The sequence below is a fragment of the Anarrhichthys ocellatus genome, unplaced genomic scaffold (assembly GCF_004355925.1).
Source record: "Anarrhichthys ocellatus isolate YVR2014 unplaced genomic scaffold, GSC_Weel_1.0 scaffold60, whole genome shotgun sequence".
In the NCBI taxonomy this organism is placed as follows: Eukaryota; Metazoa; Chordata; class Actinopteri; order Perciformes; family Anarhichadidae; genus Anarrhichthys; species Anarrhichthys ocellatus.
In genome coordinates this window covers 2,102,917-2,123,610 of record NW_022280090.1, presented here as the reverse complement: position 1 = coordinate 2,123,610, position 20,694 = coordinate 2,102,917, and the positions used below count along the sequence as shown (strand labels likewise).

Here is a 20,694-nt window from a genome sequence, read left to right as displayed (position 1 = left end):
ATGTGTTAATGTTTTGTGTTTTCATGACTTGTGGGGACATAAATCTGTTTACACAGTTACATTGTGGGGACTCACCTTCCTTATGGGGACAAAGTGCATGTCCCCACAATTTAAATCATTACTGTTTAGGGTGAAGACTTGGTTTAAGGTTAGGGTCTGGTTAGGTTTAGGTTTAGGTTAGGGTAAGGGTTAGGATTAGGATGGTAGTGGAATTATGGTTAGGGTAATGCTCCAGGAAATTAATGTAGGTCAATATAATATCTCCCAAAGTCATTAAAACACGACGTGTTGTTGTTTTTTTGTTAAAATTTTGTAAAAAGTAAAAATTAGATAAAAAATAAACCATACGCTGAAAACAAACATGGTCTCTAAAACTACAGGTAGTGGTTATTTTTTTGATACAAAATATTTGTCTTACGTGAATTATTATTTTGCATGAGCAAAGTTCAAATGTATTGCTAAAAATGATTTGGTGTATCACCTTCTCTTGTTAAATCTCTGCCATGTGTGAGAATTTCTTACAGCTGACTCCAGCACAGTGAGAACAGTCAACTTCAATCCCACACGGAAGTGCTGCGAGACAGCATTGCTCCTAATTCCTTTTGTCCAGCCCACTTGTTCTGAACGACTCCCCTGATTGGTAGAAACACGGCCCCCTAGGCTTTCCATTGGCCGCACGCCTGACTTTGCCACTCTGCCATTGGCCAGCTGTATTTGTTAGCCCTCACCCTGCTTTGTGCTGCTGTCTGGGCAGCAGCAGGGGTCTGGCGAGTGGGAGGAGGGAGAAAACCAAAGAAAGGACAGAATGAGAATTGAGGGGTTGCGAGGGGGGAAAGGACCCATCTAAAAAAGAGAGGGGCAGAGAGGGGACATAGAGGGAGGAACACAAGCAGAGAGGCGTGAGAGGCAGAGAGAGAGAGAGAGAAAGAGAGAAGGGGGGGAGCAGAGAGGGATATCTCATCTCGAGCTGCTAGTGCAATCGGTGCAGGGGAGAAGTTGTGGGAAAGTAAACAGCACAGGAGAATTCCAATCTGTTTTCAGCCACTTGCAGCCCTCGAAGGAGACCATAAAGATGACTGGACCGGACCCGGTGGTGTGGTAGAAACTGAGTTTATGGGAGGCTACCAGGATTAAAGGGTCACCAGGGAGCGCCTGAAGCTTCTCGGAGGACATACTGCTGAAGCCGAGGAGGTGAGAGGCGTGTATATTTGTTGTCCCTTTAAACACTTTCCCTCTTTACTCCCTTCATTCTGTCCCTCCTCCGCCTCCCTCCTCACTCTCAGCTCTGCTAGCATGTTGCAAAGGCAGCAGCTTTGTCCACTGATGGAGTGCCGTTGGGGGTTGTGCTGGTCTGTGCCTCTCTGTCTCAGTCCGGCAGCTATAGGAGCAGCTGAGAGGACAAGGGGACATGGAGGAGGAGGAGAGGATGGGAATGGTTGATACCGGTGTGGCCCTTTTTTTTTTTTTTTCGGCAGAGCACACACCATCATGGACGATTACACCTGAGCCTGCCTCAGAGAGAGCCGGCGTGGCTACAGAGCGCGAGGCCTTGTTATGATAGCAGCAGTGCATGAGACAGACACCAGGAAGGATGAGTGAGAGATTGGCGGCTCACCCCAAGAGCCACACACACCTCTGGCAGGCTGTTTTTCTGCAGCACTGCACAGCTCTCCCACAGCTTCAGGCTATAAAACAAGAGATTCCCTGGCCCGTACAGTTGCTTCCCGGAGTACAATAGCCCCTCCCAGGATGGATTTCATGCTGCCTCTATGCTCTGAGGGGGAGGCTAAGGGACCTCTGACCAAGTCATTTGCATTTTAAGCTAGGGCCCCGTTTCTGCCTCACTTGCCGGATGTCCAAGTGCCCTTTTTTTTTGCTATAAAGAAACTCCATGGACTCACTGTATCTGATTTTGTTCCTCCTTACTCACAGTCTAGCACTTCCAACTGACATTAACAATCCATGCATGCATGGCCTGCCCACAGAGGCTTCCCTATCAATGGGAAGCCTTTCCCTTCTGCAACACATTCACCCAAGAAACCTTGCACTCGCACAGTCAAATATACACATGCAAGGCCGTGGTGCTCAAGTACACAATCAGCCATTTGATAGTGGTGACACGTCTGCCACATGTTTCGAAGGTGTACTGTATTACACACTGACTACATCCCTTTGGGATTGTTGAATAATTAACAAACAGGAGATGAATTCAGGGATGTTTATAAGTGGAGGCTTACGTGCACTATGTAGTCGTCCAAAGTATCCTCATACAATGGTTCATATGAATCTTAAGAAAGAGTTACTCCTCATTTTTTGCGCATTTTCCTACGAGATTCCAGCAGCTCGTGTGAATTTCCGCTCGTTGCATGCATACAGTCTTGTCAAAATGAACTTCTGTCTTCAAAGGAAACAACTTAGTTAGGTTTAGGCAACAAAAGCAGTTGATGAGGCTTAGGAAGAGATCATGGTTTGGGTTAAAATAACTACTGAAGCGGTGTTACTTAGGTACGGAAGTTACTTGACAGAATTCTCGTTTCACACGGGACACAAACTGTGGTCTCCTGAGTGAAGAACTGTTTTTTTTTGTTTGACCCAGCCACCTCAACTCCTAACCAGCCTGTGAGGGTTTTTGCGGTCTTTATACTTCCTGGTTCATGAGTACGTGCATTACAAACTAATTGATATCGTGAGATATCTTAAAATTACAGCGCTTTCATTTTCGTTGGAATAGCTAAGAACGCTGCGTGAGAACATGTGTCGTCACACTTGCATCACGTCAACCAAACTTTACCTTTTGTTTCAAGGCCAAAGCAACTCAACTACACTGGTTTGATGAATAATCATGACCTAATATCTTGAGCGTGAGCTAACACTGAATTGCAGGTCGTTGGCCAATATTTTAAAAAGCATTCAACTACACTTCCTGAATAATGACTGAACGCTTTCGTTCAGGAGTATATTTTCATAGGTGATACCTGATTTGACTGGCACGTCAAAGGAGCAGCCGTCCCTCTTTTGCACTGATGAAAGTGAAAGCAGGCCTCGCTATACCTGAGGCTGTACATCAGACAAACACAACGACTGATGCCAAAAGCAACAAGTGGCTGTGGGAACACAAGAGTTTAGTCGAAATATTACAGTTATTGAGCCATGAGCAAACACTTTGAAAGTAAAAGCTTTTTATTCAAAAGGGCAGACTTTTAATAAATAGGTTTTGTCACTCAATCTGTGCACTTGAACATATGAAAGGGGAATTCCACAGACACACATAAAGGTGACTACGGTTGTCATGGGGATAACGAAGCCTGTGAAACAGTTTTATTGCAGTTCTTTAGTTTCTGGAGGAGCCGTGTCAAGTCAGAGATTCTCTCTCGAAGAAAACGTGATGACATGTCGGCCTGGAGTTGCAACCTGGAAGTGTGGAGTCTGAAAGGCGTAGGCTTGTACCAGGCAGGGAGTGTTTAACTATTAGTTGCACCAGCGCAGCTGCTTTCAAAGTCGGACTTTGATTCAAAAATGTAGACAACTGCGACTTTTCAATATCGCCCGTCATCCACATCATACTTTATGGCTACATTTTTTTCAGCCTGTATTTGTTCACATTTGGGGAAACTGGCATCATTAAAAGACAAGTAAGCCACATCAGCAATTCCTATTTCCAAAGTGTCCTTGAGTATACACATCCACAACTATCATTGGAAAACGTGATGATTTTCAGGCAAGTTCTGTGGTAATAATGAGCGTCTTTTTTTCTGATTTCTAAATGATGCACATCTGAGAGAGTATCCTTGTTAAGTGTAAGTCACATTGGATCTAAAAGTATTATTTCTGTTTGATTGGGTTATGACTCTGAGAAGGAGTGAGATTTTTGATGCTAATTGCAGCAAGCAGTGTTTTACATTACCTGCTGCTCCACCTGCTGGCCGCACTGATAAGTGGGCCAAACTACAATAACTAACTTCTCCATCTTTTTAGACAGCATCCACCTGTCCATTTCACCTCTCTTTGATTCTCGTCTCTCCCTCTGCATCACACCTTGCAGTTTGAAAACCTCTGCATCAGGGGAAGTGTAGGATCCATTACTTTTAGAACTTGACCCACACTAGGAAATAAATGTCAGGATACATCGGGCCTCTGTTGTATTCATCTTGACTATTCCTTTTGTTTCAGTTTGTCTCTTGTGAATCCCCAAACTTGATGAAAGTTGAATTGCCGGAGTACCACTTTTAATGTGCAGAATGTGCACATAGATATCTATCTGAGTTTAAAGAGAGGAATTTGCACTTTGCTAACATTGGAAAAGTGAGGCGACTAACAAGGCACCAATCAAAAAGTTCCTGCAGTCCTTTGAGTAACTCATGACTTTCATTCATTTCTACTGGCTGTCAGGAGAGACGGCAGCAGCTATTAAACATATCCTCCCCTACATACGTTTCTGTCTCAGCCTTCAGCCAGTGATGGATTAGCTAATCATAGCAATAATGCAACAAGATGAGGTATTCTCATGAAAAGTAAAATACTGTATATTATAACGGTTTTGCACAATGTTGCAGTTGAAATTAAAGCGGTGGCGACTGAGTGGGATTGGTATTGGAAATCCAGAAACACTTCAACAGAAAGATGGTTGTTGAGCCGTTGGCATTGATCAACGACACAGTCAAGATTAAGATACAGCAGTCACTTTGTGTTCCAGGATTTATTAGCTATCTTTAAAGAGTAAAGTGGGTGGTACAGGTCTGAGCCACCCACTGCATATTTTTAATCATGCAAAAATGTGGGCAAGGGCCAGAGAGATGAAACCATACAAACCTCCGTATGATGAAAGCCCTGATTCAGCGTCGACAAAAATATATGACGGCTACAATAGCTTGGAAAATAGTGATATGGCATGTGACACTGGATGTGATGGTTTTACTGTTTACCAGGCCACAATCGAGACAAGAATTACACCCCGCATTCCCTCCGCCTCACTCCCTGCCGCTGGGAGACTACCTTGCCGGGAGGAGAGCGGGCGCCACTGTCGACACTCAGCTAGAGCAAACCGTAACGTTAGCGCTTTTGTCTCTGGAGCGTCTGACTGCTCTACTCCCGGCTGTAGTCTTCTAGAGGCGGGGAGCAGGGACCCGGGGCGACCGCTGGTTACCAGCCTGCTGTTCTGCTTATTTTCTGTAACCAGTGTAACGTTTGCAATGAAACATGGTGGAAGTAGCAAGCTAATGTTAGCTAGCTAACTAGCCATCCGCTAAATGACAAAAATGAACTTAATGCGTCATCTAAACACTCTTGTCACAGCGTAGGAAAGCACATTGCTATCCCCAGATAATCAGTGATTAACACTGATTCAACAGACGTTGTAATGTACTGATAGCTTAGTTTACAGGCCATTGAGTGGAGACAACAGACTTGTGCTGTGTTGTAGAGGCGAGGAGCAAGGTCTGATTAGAGGCCGTTAACTTTCATTCATTTCATGATGTAGATTAGTCACAAACAGTCGACTTTATCTCAGAATTGGCCTTGCAAGATTAGCGCTGATTTAGAATAGTGGATGGTGCTTTGAGCTATTTTCAACCATGAAATGTCAATTTCTTTTAATGAATTTGGTAAGAAATGTTAATATTAACACCAACATTGATGCATTTCATCAGTCCTATTGTTTAGTTTAAGTGTGCAATTACTCTTTAACTTGTCATATGCTGAAAAAATGTGTGTCAGATATGTCTAAGAAATGACTTTGTAGCCTACCGTCTAACCTGGACATAGTCATTTTTCTTGATGCATTGTCAGGATAACACATTCGGGACATTCTCATCTCTGCTCAGTGTTTGTACGTTGTACGCTGTGAGAACAAATGCCAGATAGGAGGAGGAGGTTACTCCCACTGTGTCCTTGACTAATGTGCCACCATCAGCACATCACTGCTGCTGTGGACTGACACTACTGGAGCTGCTCTCTACAGCAGAGGGCATATGAAGGGCCAGACAGGGCTCTCGAGTGAATAATATGTCTCTGAATGTCTTAACATTGGCAACTTGACGGCAAACCTGCGGGAAAGTATCTCAAATATGCACAGACAGCCTTCTAATGATGTTATGTTTACAGTGTGACATAATAGTCCACGTGACCTTTGGCACACAGTATTCAGAAATTCATTTCAAGTGAAATTTAAAATATTCATGACATTCATAATATATAATGCAATAGGCTTCGCTTCTTCTGTGTTCCAAAATATCTTTGGAGGGGCAACGATATGTTTAAGCGAAGCCATGAAATCCACAAATGCCTGTGAACAGCCTCCCACTCAGATTGCCTTTTGACAGCCAGAGAAAGATATATTCCGTCTGTTCTCAAGGAGCAGTTTGCGGTTCCTAAAGTGGCCGAGTCACATTGGTATACCTCTTGATAGGATGTCCTCAGGGAAGCTGAAGAACGAAGCAGCGCCTGGAGCAGAAACGTCTCCGCCTGGCACTGTTTGTTGCTCTCAATGGTCTGCTGGTCTCTCATTGTCTGCCGAGTGTTTTGTGTGCCATTCCCCGTGAAGGAAAAAAAGGCCTTAAGTAGCAGTGTTCTCAGTGACTTTCTGTTAGATTTTCCAATGCTGTTTATTCAGTCGCCACCAGCTGCTGCTCTCTGCCATTGTCTATTGATATACCCGACTGCCACTGACCAATGCGCTCGGTCAAACATAGGACTCTGTAAATGAGTGGCTAGACCTATACGCGGATCTACAAAATCCAGAGTGAAAGCTTTGAATACTGTTACTTGTTGGGAAACTCTTTTTTTTCTTCTTGTTCTTATTTTTGTCATTTCCTTTTATTTTTTAAAGCAGATTACACATCATTGCTGCTTTGTGAAATGATGTGAAATGCAAAAACAAGAACCGGAACATTTAAAACAAGACATAATAACATTTTTTTAGGGTTTTCAATCAGAGCGTAGCTGCAAATATGTGACCATGCGTGTCACGGATCACCCATGAAAGTAAACATACCTCACTTTCCTCTCTTCTTATAAAACACTCCTCCACTAATTAGCACATTTGGTACACAGCGGGAGAGTTTTCAGAGCTCTATGTGGGTCAGGAACAGGGTGTGTAGGAGTTGGTTTCATCTCTTTTCTGTGATGTATCTTATTTTCCTCTCAAGAATAGCTTTCACGCAGCTCCACCCTCGGGGCTCTTTATTTCTCTAAGCTGGAGTGCATTTGATGGCTTGTCCAAATGCCTCCCCTCAAATAAATTCGCTCAGAGTACCTTTCACTTTGATTCTGGGGAGGGTCATTGTAAGAGAAAACATTTGGGTTCTGGGTTTGTATTAGTGTGATCAAGCTGAACTTTCATTGGAGGCACCAGCTGTCTTGTTGATTGTAATAATGTGAAAAGATCTATAATATAAAGTTTACACTCTTATGTACTTTACTTTTTAATATCTTCTCATCAATACAACCAACAGAATGTAAGCTACCCTTTCATATTAGATTCACGTAGGCTACAATTATCAGATAATTTAGGCTCCCTGATGTAGATCTAAAGGTTTACTGTGGATATAAATGTTGAATAATATTTTGACTATTTCTGCAAATTTATTTGGCGACCATAATAAAATCTCCTGTGACCCAGTGTTTGGGAATGACTGATATAAAGAAAGACTTTTATCTGTGTGGAAGTACAGTGACAATAACTTTCAATAGAAATCTCACACTAATGGTTCCTATAAATGTTCATTAAAAGAGGATGCTGCTTTCTTCTGACAAAATAATCCTTTTTTTTCCCACCAAAGTTACATGATCTATACCATGGACGGCACAGCCATGACCCAAATGACCCGTGAGCTAATCAGTAGTGCGGTGACGAATGTAGAAACAATGCTTTCTGAGGCTGAGCACAAGGTTTTCCCTCCACAAAAGAGTCATTGTTGACTCGGCCAATGTGTGGGCCGACTGGGAAAAAATACGGTGTTTGTGGTACAGAGGAGGTGGCTGGGTCCAAAGGCTGCAGTGGCATATCAGACTATTTTAGAGCTGATTTCTAAAGAAAGCACACATGCTCGACATAACTTTTATTTTCCCGGTAATTCAAAGGAGCTGTATTTAACATTCTGAACATTAATATACCAGTAAACAACTATTTGCTATATTAAGTTATAGTGGAACGTGTACCTTAGCAGAGAATGAAGTTGCTCCCCTTATGTGTGTGTTATTATCAGAACTTCTCTATCCTTTGTTGACATAGCCGGGCCAGCCACGTCTGCTTTTAGTGCATGTCAGTGCATGTTACTAGCCTAACTGGCTAGCTCAAGGCTAGCTCACAAAGCTGCGGAAGTGTTGAGAACCGTTGAGAGGCAATGGAAATGCTCCCACTTTAGTATATTGCGCCTTAAAGGACCTAAAAGAAATTCAAAGCCACCGCAGTTCCTGAACCACAGAGCTAACAAACATGCCCAAATTCAGCTGTCAGCAAGCTGTAGAGTCAGCAAACAATGCATTGAGAGCTTTACCTGACATCATGACAGCCCTTGTATCCAGTTTGAGCAACAAATGCTGACAGTGAATTTACAGCCACCTCCGCTCCATGCTGTCATTCTCCCAAAGGAGCCCAACAAAAGTGCCCCATCAGGCCCAAGAATGGTCCAGCATTGGAAGCAGTTCGTTGCTGATCAAAATGCAAAGCAGATGCTGGGTTCATTGAGCGGTACACTAGCAGTCCGTATACGTCACCGAAAATCCCCATTTGTGCAATAATGAAACAATTGCTATGTGCAGCAATTTGATGCCTCGAGGGTATGTGTGTCTTGGAAAATGTCCATTTTACTTTTAAAATACGACAAATCTAATTTCCATGATTTCAGTTGACAATTAACGTACCCAGCTATTTGTTAAGGAAGTACAATGCGTCCAAAATCATTGCAAAACATGTGTTTGCACTTACTTGCCTGTGTTGCTTTTTCGTTCATTTTTCATCAACTCCTCAAATGTCTTATCTGCTGTCTTACCTGTTTCCTCATAATTGAGGTCTGTAATGTTAGGGCACATGTTTTCATCAGCGGGTGTGTGGATATCTTAATTACTCTGCCACTAAGCCTCGTCGGACTCTTTAATTCAACTAACAGTCTGTCTAACTACCATATGTCATGTTTGTTGTACTTGGAGTCTGTTTCTCTCTCTGTGTGTTTGTCAGACATTGGGAGTAGTTGTGCACATTACTTCAATTTCATTTCGTCAAACCCTTTGAAAAGCATTGCTCAATTTTTTGTGTTTTTATGCACTTGTAAGAACACACTATGTTGTGAGCACACTGGGTTAACAGTTCATTTCAGTTCAGTGTAACTTAATAATACACAGATTTATTTACTTAAAGATGTATGACATGCGGCTGTTTTTGATAGTTTTTTTTTGCAATTGCTTACACACTTTGGCTCATTGTGTCAACACACTACACACAAGCCAAATAAGACACAACCCTTGGAGATTAACATGTCATTGTTTCAAAGTGGGAACTCTGCAATCGAACCCTAACAATCCTTTTTTCATAAAGACATTTTTGCAGCAAAACGATGCACCATTTGAATAACATTTTCAAAGCAGCACACTGCAGTATACCTTTTTAATTTTCTCATAAAGGCTTTTGTGAAAGATTGTTCCAGTACAGTACATCTCCTCACTTTAAATGAACACAAAAATAGATAGAAAGGCTTCAGAAAAAAAACAGACATAGCTTAGGTTTTTACAAAATAAGAAAAGAAAAGTAGAATTACAGTACAGTAATCAGTACAATATGTTATTGTAACATCACTGAAACAGAAATGACAGTAAAATATCTAAAATAATAGTATTGTAAGGGAGAGCGTGTGTTTTTGGATCCCTCCGGGTCTGTCCACATCACCTCATCCTCCGTGGTCCCCTTGTTCTCCTCCTCATCGTCCTCGCTCTCTTCCTACTCTTCTTCTTGCTGTCACTGCTTCCATGTTTTGCTAAGTTCTCACAGAAGAGGTGAGCTTACCTGAGGTCTATTTGTAGCGTCAGGAAACAGACTGAACGCTGTTCAATTAGTATGAAAGTGTGTGTAAGCGTTTTGTTTTTGCATTTTGAATAGAAGTGTTTCTCCCAACGATTGCCAGAGATGTCATTCTTGAACGTGTGTGTACTGCAAGAAACAGCGTGTAGTGTTTTGCAAGAAGTGTTTTGCAGAATTGCGAACAAAGTGCAAAGCAGAAAATGTGTTTGCACTTTTGGAGCCTTTGTCTTCAGCTTGGTTACAAAAGTCAAGGTTTGATGCTTTTGTCTTAGCATTCACTTTTAGTGTGTAAGCAACCCTCCCCCTCAAAAAAAACAACAACGTGTAAGCAGCTTATGTTTATAAAGACCAGAGAACATTCCAGTCCTTCAGTCCATTTATCTTTGTTATGTCTTTATACAAATAATACACATTATATGAGGGTCAGTACTCATATTATGTGCAGCTTATTATCAGATGCAGACTGGTTACGACATGATTTTTTTCTGTGCTTTAGAGTTGTATTAGAGCAATGTATTCAAGTTTTATTTTTCTGTTGCTTACACACTGAAAGTGAATGCTTAAACAAAAGCATCAAACCATAGCACATTGAGGATTGAGCCCCTGGCCCACTGATTGTAATATTGTGTCTGTGGAGACAAACATGCTGTATTACAGTTTTTCTCTTTGAATGCAGATGAAAAATTAAACTATTTACACATTTCTCAAAACTTGAAGGTCATGTATCAACAAAAAGAACACAATTCCATTGTTTTCACTATACATTGAAATCAACCAGGAACTTTTCTGTACTAAAATATGAGTTGATTCTGTGGCTTCAGTCATCAGTCAAGTGTCACATTCAACTCAAAAAGTGGACATCTCATTTTGAATTGTGTCTCTTTTTCAGGGATCATGTCGACAGGGATATCTCACCAGCAACCGCCAAAGGAGGATGAAGAGGAGGAAGATGAGGAGCAAGGGGAAGAGTTCTCGTTTGAGGACAGTGAGGAGAAACTACTGGAGGGCAGGACAGGGATCACCTCTGACTCTCTTAGAGCCGTCCAGTTGTCAAAAAAGGAGGACAGAGAGACATCAGGCAGCATGTCACAAACAGGCGCAGACTGCCCACAACTTCTCAGAATGTCGCCTCCTGCTGGACAGGAGGGCATCCTCACCGAGGATGTAGCTCCAATTTCCACTGCAGGTAAGACTTTCTCTGAATGATAAGGTTATTGTTAAACTGGTGATGAATGTTGGTTGTTCTAGTGTGTACTGTACAGCTCTGGATCAGCTGATCAGACCGATAGCAATGTGATACACTTTGGTGGAAGGTGTGACCTTACTTCCTTTACTACAATAAATGGGGCAATACTGGTGTGCAGAACTTCCCTTAAGTCATTTTCTAAAACTGATTGAAAATAAATATTGATATTATTTGATCTAACTTAATGATATTAGCGTTACTGTAGTTCCTTAACGTTATTATGACTCAATATTGGTGTCAAAAGTAACCGAACCGTAACGTTATTCATTATTTAAGGTAAGGCTGTAGTATTAATGTTGTGTTATTGTACATATTTTGTCGAATATTGGATCATAATTACTGATGCACTGACCCGTAGTAGTAGGAGTATTTGCATGTTGAAAGCTGGTACATTAGACATTACTTTATATGTAATATAACTATATACTGCTGTTCTAGCTGGACAATGACACATATTATTAATATTAATAATATTTTATTTTGCATTATTTAGTTTTCCATTCGAATGTTTATATACTAAAGAAGTACCTCATAAGCTGATAAATACATGTAAATGTGAAGAAACTTACAATAAATATCTTTGAAATATAGTGGAATAGAAGTATAAGGTATAGCTGGAAATGACAACATGGACGTATAGTATAAACAGAATAGAATATATCTATTGCACACATATGTTGAACATTTACTTTGGCCTCTCTGGCACATTGGGAAGTACAGGGAGACTGTACTAATAAATGTGGACTTTGACAGTTTGACACCATCTGGCTTCAATTAACATTACTCCAACTTTTATTTATTTTTTTTTTAACAAGAGACAGGGGATAGTGGTTGAAGTTGCTGTACTGTAACCGAAACCCACACGCTTCATCCTCTAAACATGTACGCTGTCATCAAGCTGCTGCCTGCTGGGCAAATCACTGAACCACTCCCTAGTTCACTGAACAATAATCTGTCTTTGACAAGCTGCCTCTGAGATTTTATGCTTCTTCTTTAGTTAATGGATCTGATCAGTTTCCCATAGCCACATGCTGTGTGAGTGTCCGTAGCTGATATGTAGTTTTAATACCTCCTTAACGGGATTTAATTTGTGCCTCTGGGCGGACAGAGCAGAGTTAACATCCCCATTAATTGGATGAAGTTATGTAGATATAAGTATGATATATTTACTACCTGGCTATTGCTGCCAAACAGGCCCTGGTAATTACACGCCCAGATGAAAGAGATCTAGGTCATGGAGAAGTTCTGTTGGACAAAGTGAAGCGATTAATGCTTAAATAAAAAGCTTTTTTTACCAAGTCTATGTGTGGTCATCCATTGAGTGGGGCTGTGGTGATGCGTTGGGGAATTCTGGGCATTGCTAATAAAGTGTATTGAGGTCTGTTACTGTTATCTAATCGATGGCAGAGAGCAGCTGAGATTTAGATCTTTCCCTCACCAGATGACACAAGTTTACATGGTGCAATCTAAAGGAAATCATTTTGTTTAAAGGCAGTTTCCTTGAAAATACAACACAACCATGCAAAATCAACACCGTGGCTACCTTATCCCATCTGCTTAAGTATCTCAGACTCGGTGTCCTACGTGTAAGCAGGTGTGACTTAGTTTTTGACAGAAATGTTTTACAAGAAGTACGAGGGAAGAAGTAATTACAACACAAAGTCACAGTCTTTCAAGCTGTCTTTATGGAATTCTGACGAGGTTGCATTTGTCATTTTTGAAACATGTGCTTCCTTTGCTTTGGAATAGTTTGTCTCATGGTTGCTGTTTTCTTTTTTTTTGACAGATGTTCCAGTTAATGAGTCACCCAGCGGGTAAGTTGCCTTCGATTCCTATTACAGTATTGGAAAAAATGACTTAAGGGCGGTGGAGAAACTCAACATCACATCGCATCAGTGTTATGTCATTATGTCTGAGATTATGTCATGCTTGCACTCCATCCAAACACGCCACAGTGGGTACGAGATGCTCTGATGTTACGCCGCATCTATTTGTACAACATTTAGATGCCAGATGGCACGTCACACCCACGGTGACAAGTGGTAATGTCAAGTATAGCGGATACCATCCTCGGAGGAAAGAGCAGGATTGCAAAATGTATGATGATGCATCCAGTATAACACGATGAGCCGTGCTTATACTCTGTAATGCAGTGTCAAAATGAATTTGATTGAAAAAGTCAGTCACCCAATGAAAATTAATCATTTTTCTCATGTAACCCTAGTGATATGTACGCAAACAGTTGTTTTTATCTGCTTAACTTTTAAGTTAGCCGTCGCTAAGATTTCTGCTGTCCCCCCAATACAGTCAGTGGAGGTTAAATATAAAGTAGTTTTTGATGCTCAAAGCACTGAATAATTACATTCTCCTTCCAGAAATATATAATCTTTCTCACTGCAAACATTTTGGCTTTTAATTGCTAGATATAGACAGGTGTACCTAATAACATTGATGGCTGAGTTCAATTAAGTCTCCCTATCATCCTTTCCAGTGAGCTGGTGTTAATAATGCAGGGGAATATCAATGGGGACACCCAAATGAAACGCAGTCCTAATTAATGTAATTAATTGCACCTGTGCGTTTTTTGCTGTGTCATGTGAAAACGTCTTTCTTGATTCTTCATTGTGTTTGGTGGCCGCACACCTGGTACACCCACACAGGCGATTAGAGTTGTTTTGGCTGATGAGGCCTCGTCTCAGGACAGTGTGAGCGTGTTTGACTGTGTGAGTGGCAGCTCCCTCGTCTCTGGTTAGCTCTGCTGCACCAGTTAGCGTGGGACAAATTACACTTACATTACAATTACATCATTCGCATACCTCACAAAATTCCCAGCACAGGTCTACCTTCAACCTCAGCAGAGGTCTAATCAACCAGAATAAGTGAAAACACCTGTTTCTAAGAATTGGCATGTGACGTCACCCATTGATTCGTGGACTGCCATTTTGAAGCCTCGAGAAGTGATGTGGAGACGCCCCATATGGCTCTGGTAGGGTAGCGACCTGTCAATCACAAGGTAGCCGCGCCCTAAAAGCATACATTGCTTTCTGGTCTATTTGACTCTAAAAGGACCATAATTTACTAGATGAACATGTATTGAAGAAGAATTAAAACGAGCGATTTAGACCATATTCAATTAAAATTCAACGAGGTCCAGTTAGAGAGAATCTCCTCATGCAAAGGTCCGGAACATCACAATAATGTATGTAGTCAACAACTGACTGTTAAATCAAATAAAGAAAGTTCAATTGAATAATATCCCAACGATATTTATTGTCAGATTTCAAATAAAACTGGATGAATTATAAATTATAGATACTCTAATAATAAATAAATGTTCTTCTCTCATTTCAAGTAAGATGAGAACTGGATTCAAAAAAAAGCTTTTTAAAAAATCTGCATCTTAAAATAAAGTACTTCATTTTAGAAAAATGAACTGAACTGAATTGTCCTGCAGCTTTAAATTCAGTTCATTCAGGTGTGAAGTGAAAAGAGCCACGATATTATATTCTTCTCATCTTCTAAAGTGCAGTGTGTAGTGACTTTATCAGTGGTTATGAAACCACTTGTTTCAGCTCTATTCCTCTCTGTTAACATCATTGTTGGACAGTTAAACATTTTATGAACATTTTCTGATCATATTGGGCTCTTAGATTGTTTATTATCTGTGTTCATTTCGGATGTGAGTAAGGTCAAAGGATTTGTGATTTGTCTCGTAGTGAAGCTTCACATTACCGCTTTTAATAATCGTCACTGTCTCTGAACATGAGACTTACTGGTGTTGAACTGTCGATGGGAAGAATGAAGATATAAGAGACTGCACATTCTTGTTTAATTAAAGGTTCTGGTCTCGTTGTCCACTTTTCTCTTTTTGGAGAACATCATGTGAAATAACTTCCCTGATTCACGTACACGTTGGTTCTCTCACATTTAATAATTCTCAATTATTTGTCATTTTTCGTTCCGGGTCCAGATACAACAGCGTCTGGGTCTGGGTTCGGGTCCGGACCACGGCCCGCCTATTAGCGACCCCTGATTTAGACCATAAACTCATGTTTACTGTGGTGGAAATTAATCTTTTTAACCTCCCTGTGAGAAATAACCGTGATGAGAAAACTCTTAAAATATCCAAAATATATTTATTGAACAGACGCTTAGAATAATTCAGCTGAATGGATAGAGCTCTTTCTCCACAGATAGTTCGGAGGTCTAACAACAAAAGAATAGCTTAACAGAGTATATACGCACATTATCTTGTCCCCCCCCCCCACAGATGTCCTCTGCCTGCCGATGCATCCACCAAGGCCAAGGTCCTAGCCTTGGTATTGTTTTCATGGGAAGAGGGTTAGGTGGTGAGATCAGGATGACACTACAGCAAGCCAGACATGAAAATACCTTTTGATATGATAACATTTATTATTTGGGTGTAAATGAGTCCGGTTGGCCTCGTCTGCATATGTTCCGGTTTAAGCGATGCAAGTTATCTAAAATCTAAAAGAACAATATGATAAAATGCCACAACAATTACAATGTCGACTGAGGTAATAAATCGAGTGAGAAGTAGGGTCATTGTCTCATAGACTTCTATACAATAGAACTTATTTTTACAACCAGATGAGTCGCCCCCTGATGGCCAGTAGAAAGAATGCAAGTTTAAGACACTTCAGCATTGGCTTCACTTTTCAGAAGCGGAGGTTGCCGCCTGGTGCAAAGTCGAAGGAGAATACCTTGAAATTCTAAACCTTTTCACATAAAACTTAAACAAACTTAATGGAAACATTTCATTATTTATGGGTGAAATGACTGAAACTTGTGGAGTTTAGGAATGAGAGTCCTACATCAACTTATGGAAACATTAAAACTGATAATCATAAGCGTTATTATTATTCAGCTAGCGGATTTTGTATTTGGCTGTGTGGCAGAATAAAGCTCTGTCTGTCATGACAGTAGTATTGTACTGAAGGCCTTTCCTTTGCACTGGAGACTCTTTTTACAGCCGTCTGACGGCAGCAGGTGTCTGTTCCATCTGTAGTCTCTAACTGGAGTGATGTCGTGCACTGTTAAGTCACAATTATGCAGGGCAGATCCGCTGGTTACATTTTGTGCAACCAGCATCAGACTGTCAGTATAAGAGCCCCTCCGTGCTTCTGTGTACATCAAACGTGTTGTTTTGATGAACTATTCTTCAGCTTCTTGCACATCAACAGTTTCCCAAACTGACAGTGCGTCCTGACGGGGAGAACTCCTACAATGCTCTAATAATAATGTTTCTGATCCCACCCTGTGCCCAAGTACGAAGAGGGAGCCTGGCCACGGAATTAACAAAAGTCTGTTTGGCACGCTCCCGACACAACTTGGCAAGGCGCACTTTACTGCGATCTGGCCGCGCCACTGGGTTCACGAGCCCGCAGTGTCCTCTTGTGCGCACAGAGCAGCAGAAACCACTGACTTGTGGAGGTAAAGAGATAAAATAAAACACTCTGTGCAGAGATAGTACTGACAGCTGCTGATTCGGAGGACAGACCGGATGGACATCTGAAACATGAAGCATCGTGAATAACATGATGAATAAAACAACTCGCAGGCTGTTGTAATCATCCCGTTGTTTTTTTCCGTTCCTTCTTCTTTTGAGTTTTTCAGTGTTGACCGAATCCTGAGCAGCTGATTTGTTGTTGTAGTTATAGATACATTTTTTCTCTGTTTGAGAAAATGGACGTTTGGCGTGATAGCGTGTAAAAAGTGTTAATGCGTGAGTCTCACAGTCAATGCATGACAGTTGGCAGCGCTAATGATACATCTAACTTACTGATCAGAGGAAGTCTTATACAGTCAACATGCAGCGTTACACAGTGAACTGCAGTCAAGCTCCATGGAGCTGGCAGACACAGCTTCTTAGATTGCGAGAGGCCATCTTGCGATGGGATCACAACAGCCGTGACGCCAAATTGGGCTGAAGGCGTAAAGTTTTTTTGGTGTATTTCCGGTGCCCTTGCTAGACCACACCCACCTTTGAACTTTCCATTCAGTTTGATCTCTTGCGGTCTAGAAAGGGGACACTTGACCCCCAATTGACGCAGATTGGCCAATGAAAGTGTAGCATCGGCCAGCTCCGACCAGGGTCCAACAATTTATAAGCTAGTCATGGTTAAACATGATGTAATAGTGATAGTCATTAGCCGCAGAGGTTGGAAGGAAATATACGTTTCTAAAACCTGTGGAGCTAACATTAGCAGAGTAAGTTAGTGCATCATTACCTAGCGTTAGCACTTCTATGCTACGCTAGCTACAGAAGGAAAACTGAATGTCTACACATGCTGCGTTAGCTTTTTAATGAACAGTGAATAAAGACCTACCCGGCTTTACAGAAACATAGTTGTTCCTTCATTTCATGTTTGCTTCACGGCCTCAGCACAGTAAATGATAATGTGATAGTTTATTGATTAGTTGAAAGCAACTTTTCATTTTGCCTGCACCCGTCCACTGGGAGGTCCGCAGCCAAAGTCACCTACAGAACAGCAGCCCTGGAGCTGAGAGACAGAGGTAGTTCTTCCAAAGGCTCTGGATTTGAAAGACATTTAATGCCCTAAGAAGTATAAAACAAATGAAACAAATACTGAAATAAAGCTTATAAAGCTCACACCACCCTCACACAGGGGAAGCACATTAACATCCAAACTGTTTGCACCTCCAAATAGCGATAACCACACTAAAGTAATTCAGAGACAAGTGAAATTATAAATACTCTTTCTTTGCTTATTTAAAGTTATGAGATTTAACTAAATGTTTCAAAGCTAAAACAAACCATGAAGACATATTTCTGGGTTCAGATCTCATCAGAATCATCCCTCGATGGCCTTGGTGATGAAGCCATGCAGGGGCATGAGGCCCGCCACCTGTGCTTCTGCTGTGGGAAGTGTGCTCAGAATCCTCTACTGATAGTGCTCTTCAGGGTTTGGATTCCTGTGGGCTTTCCTGTGCTGAAAAGAAGAGCCTATATCTGTGCACAGGTGTGTGTATACAGTGCATGAATGCATATATGTGTGTGTGTGTGTGTGTGTGTGTGTGTGTGTGGAGTAGAGTCACAGTGAGGTCTTGACAATTTCTCACGCTGGGAGATTTCTGCTGAGTGCACATATCCACTTTGGTTTAGTCAATAGTCTGCCTTTTAAAGAAGATCTATCAATAGCACTTTCCACCATCAAGGTGTTAAGACTGTCAGCAGTTTTAGAATAATATTGCCAAAATTACTTTGCGATTGCTATAGGTTTTCCTTAACACTGCAATGACGGCACATCAGCTCGTTACAGCTATTAAGCTCAAGGCAGCATTTCTCTCCTGTGAGTTTTGTGTGCTCTGCCGGGGTTTGATGCCGCCGTTGACTCCTCACTTTTTACCCCCTTGACAGATTGCTTTCATTAAACGCATTGCACGGAACCCCAGCGCTGAAAAAGATGAACACAAAGGATACCATGACAACGTGGCATGTGAGCGTCTGTTTTATGTGCACAGAGCTCTAACCGCAGAGTGTAAATCAACTTCAACTGTTTTTTTTACCGTCAGAAAGTTACTTTTTTTGTTTGTTAGTTTGAGTTCACCTCTTTGCCCTTTTGCAGCCTTGCAGAACTTCAGACTTTTGCCCTTGTGAAGAAAAAACAAAACTCTGAACACATTTATTTTTCACGAGCCCCCCCTCACCTCGTCGTACCCGCCTCAGTTGGAAAGCAGCAAAAAGAAGGGTGATGCTGTAAAAGTGTGAGACAGAGCAATCATAATGAGAAGCCATGAACCGAGAACTTCAAGAGCTATCTAATTAAGAGTCTGTCATGTACAGAATCACTTTGGGGGGTAACACCAGGGTGCATTGTGGGATTGGTTCACTGCGAGGGGGTGGGCAGTTGTTGACAGAGGAGATTTATGACCCGAGGACAAATAGAGCTCCATCGGTATGGTCAGCACGACGCTTGTGCAGTTATAAAGAACAGCTCTGAGAGAGAGAGAGGGACCGGGGGGGCGGGGGCAGAACAGGTGGAGATGTTGCAGGTAGCGCCGTCCTGGCACAGTAGCTGAAGGGAATGGAAACAGATGGAAGTGTGAGATTTGCATTCAGGCAGCTTCTCCTTCAAGCCGCGCTCTGCCCCAGGCTATGTCATTTGCATTGAAAAATGATTCCTGCTTCTCTGCGTGAGCTATATGACTCACTAGGGCTCATAGGCGCAGATAAGTTGTGAGGGGGTGCGCAAAGATATGCCTGGATCGATAGCTACACCGCTCAAATCACTCACGGGACATGAACGCATACAGTCAGGCACACACAAGCTGTATATATCGCTGTTGTTCTGGCTCCGGTCTTTTTCCGCACAAGCAATTTCAACGGCTAGAGATCAGTTTATCGTAAGAAACGTGTTGACAAATAGCTCTTTACTTTGTTTTCATGTGGGTGGGGGGATCATTTCTGTTCTTTAGATTGAGATGAATGATCCGGCATCAGAGAGAATGCAGCGGAGTGATGCTTTACAGTCTTTTGCAGCTTGACACACGCCGGGAAAACCAAATGCCTACTATCAGTAGCTCTAATATGATATGTCGACAGGGCATTACTTACACCAGGGAGAGCATGGCACGGACATAGTTCTATATATATACAAGGTTTATAATGTTTAGGGCTGCAACTAACGATTATTTGCACAGTCGAATGATCTGGTGATGATTTCATCAATTAATTGATAAGTTGTTTGGTCCATAAAACGTCAGAAAATGGTGAAAAAATCTGTATTTCCCAAAGCCCAAGACTTTCTCAAAACTCTTGTTTTGTGCACAACTCAAAGATATTCAGTTTACTGTCGTCACATAGGAGCAAAGATTCATGTAATAAGTGATAAGTTATTGATAAATTGTTACGGTTCTAATAATGTTTATAATGCTATACGTGTATTTATTTGCATGCATCATTATATTTACATATAACTTTTAAATTCTTCATTTTGGACAAGATTGGAGCTGTTGGGGTTTTGCTGATATAGCTTTTAGCATCACCATTTTCTGTGGTTGACACAATCTAAATCACACTCATGTCGTGAATCTTACCTCTCAATATTGTGTGTATGGTAACACAGATGCTACAAACTACCTACTGTTATTTATTTGATCATTGTCTGCTCTGGGCATGCTTTCCTGTCTTTCTGACTCATAATACATTGTTCACCTGATCCTGCTGCACCCGACAAGAAAAGATAATGTTTTGCAAGATGGTTGAATAGATAGTCTTCTTCCACTGCTGCTGTATTGTATAGTAAGAGTCGGCAAGGCTGCCGCCTCAACAGCTCCAAATTCATGGCATTTTGTGCACATTATTTTTTCTTGCCTGCCTTGTTCGTCTCTTAGCCGCCCATAACTCTTAATAATAATAAGAATAATACATTTTATTTATATAGCGCTTTTCATA

General features: G+C 41.5%; 1 protein-coding gene across 3 annotated transcripts in view; it reads left to right on the top strand.

The window, feature by feature from the left end:
• Positions 1 to 746: 746 nt before the first annotated feature.
• The window catches only part of arhgef10la (Rho guanine nucleotide exchange factor (GEF) 10-like a), a 162,370-nt gene continuing 142,422 nt past the window's right edge, over positions 747 to 20,694 (top strand). For all 3 annotated transcript variants that reach the window (XM_031871749.1, XM_031871750.1, XM_031871748.1), the window contains exons 1-3: positions 747 to 1,191; positions 10,899 to 11,195; positions 13,042 to 13,069. In XM_031871749.1, the coding sequence (XP_031727609.1) occupies positions 10,904 to 11,195; positions 13,042 to 13,069 (320 nt within the window). In that variant the 5' untranslated portion in view covers positions 747 to 1,191; positions 10,899 to 10,903. The remainder of the gene's footprint in view (positions 1,192 to 10,898; positions 11,196 to 13,041; positions 13,070 to 20,694) is intronic.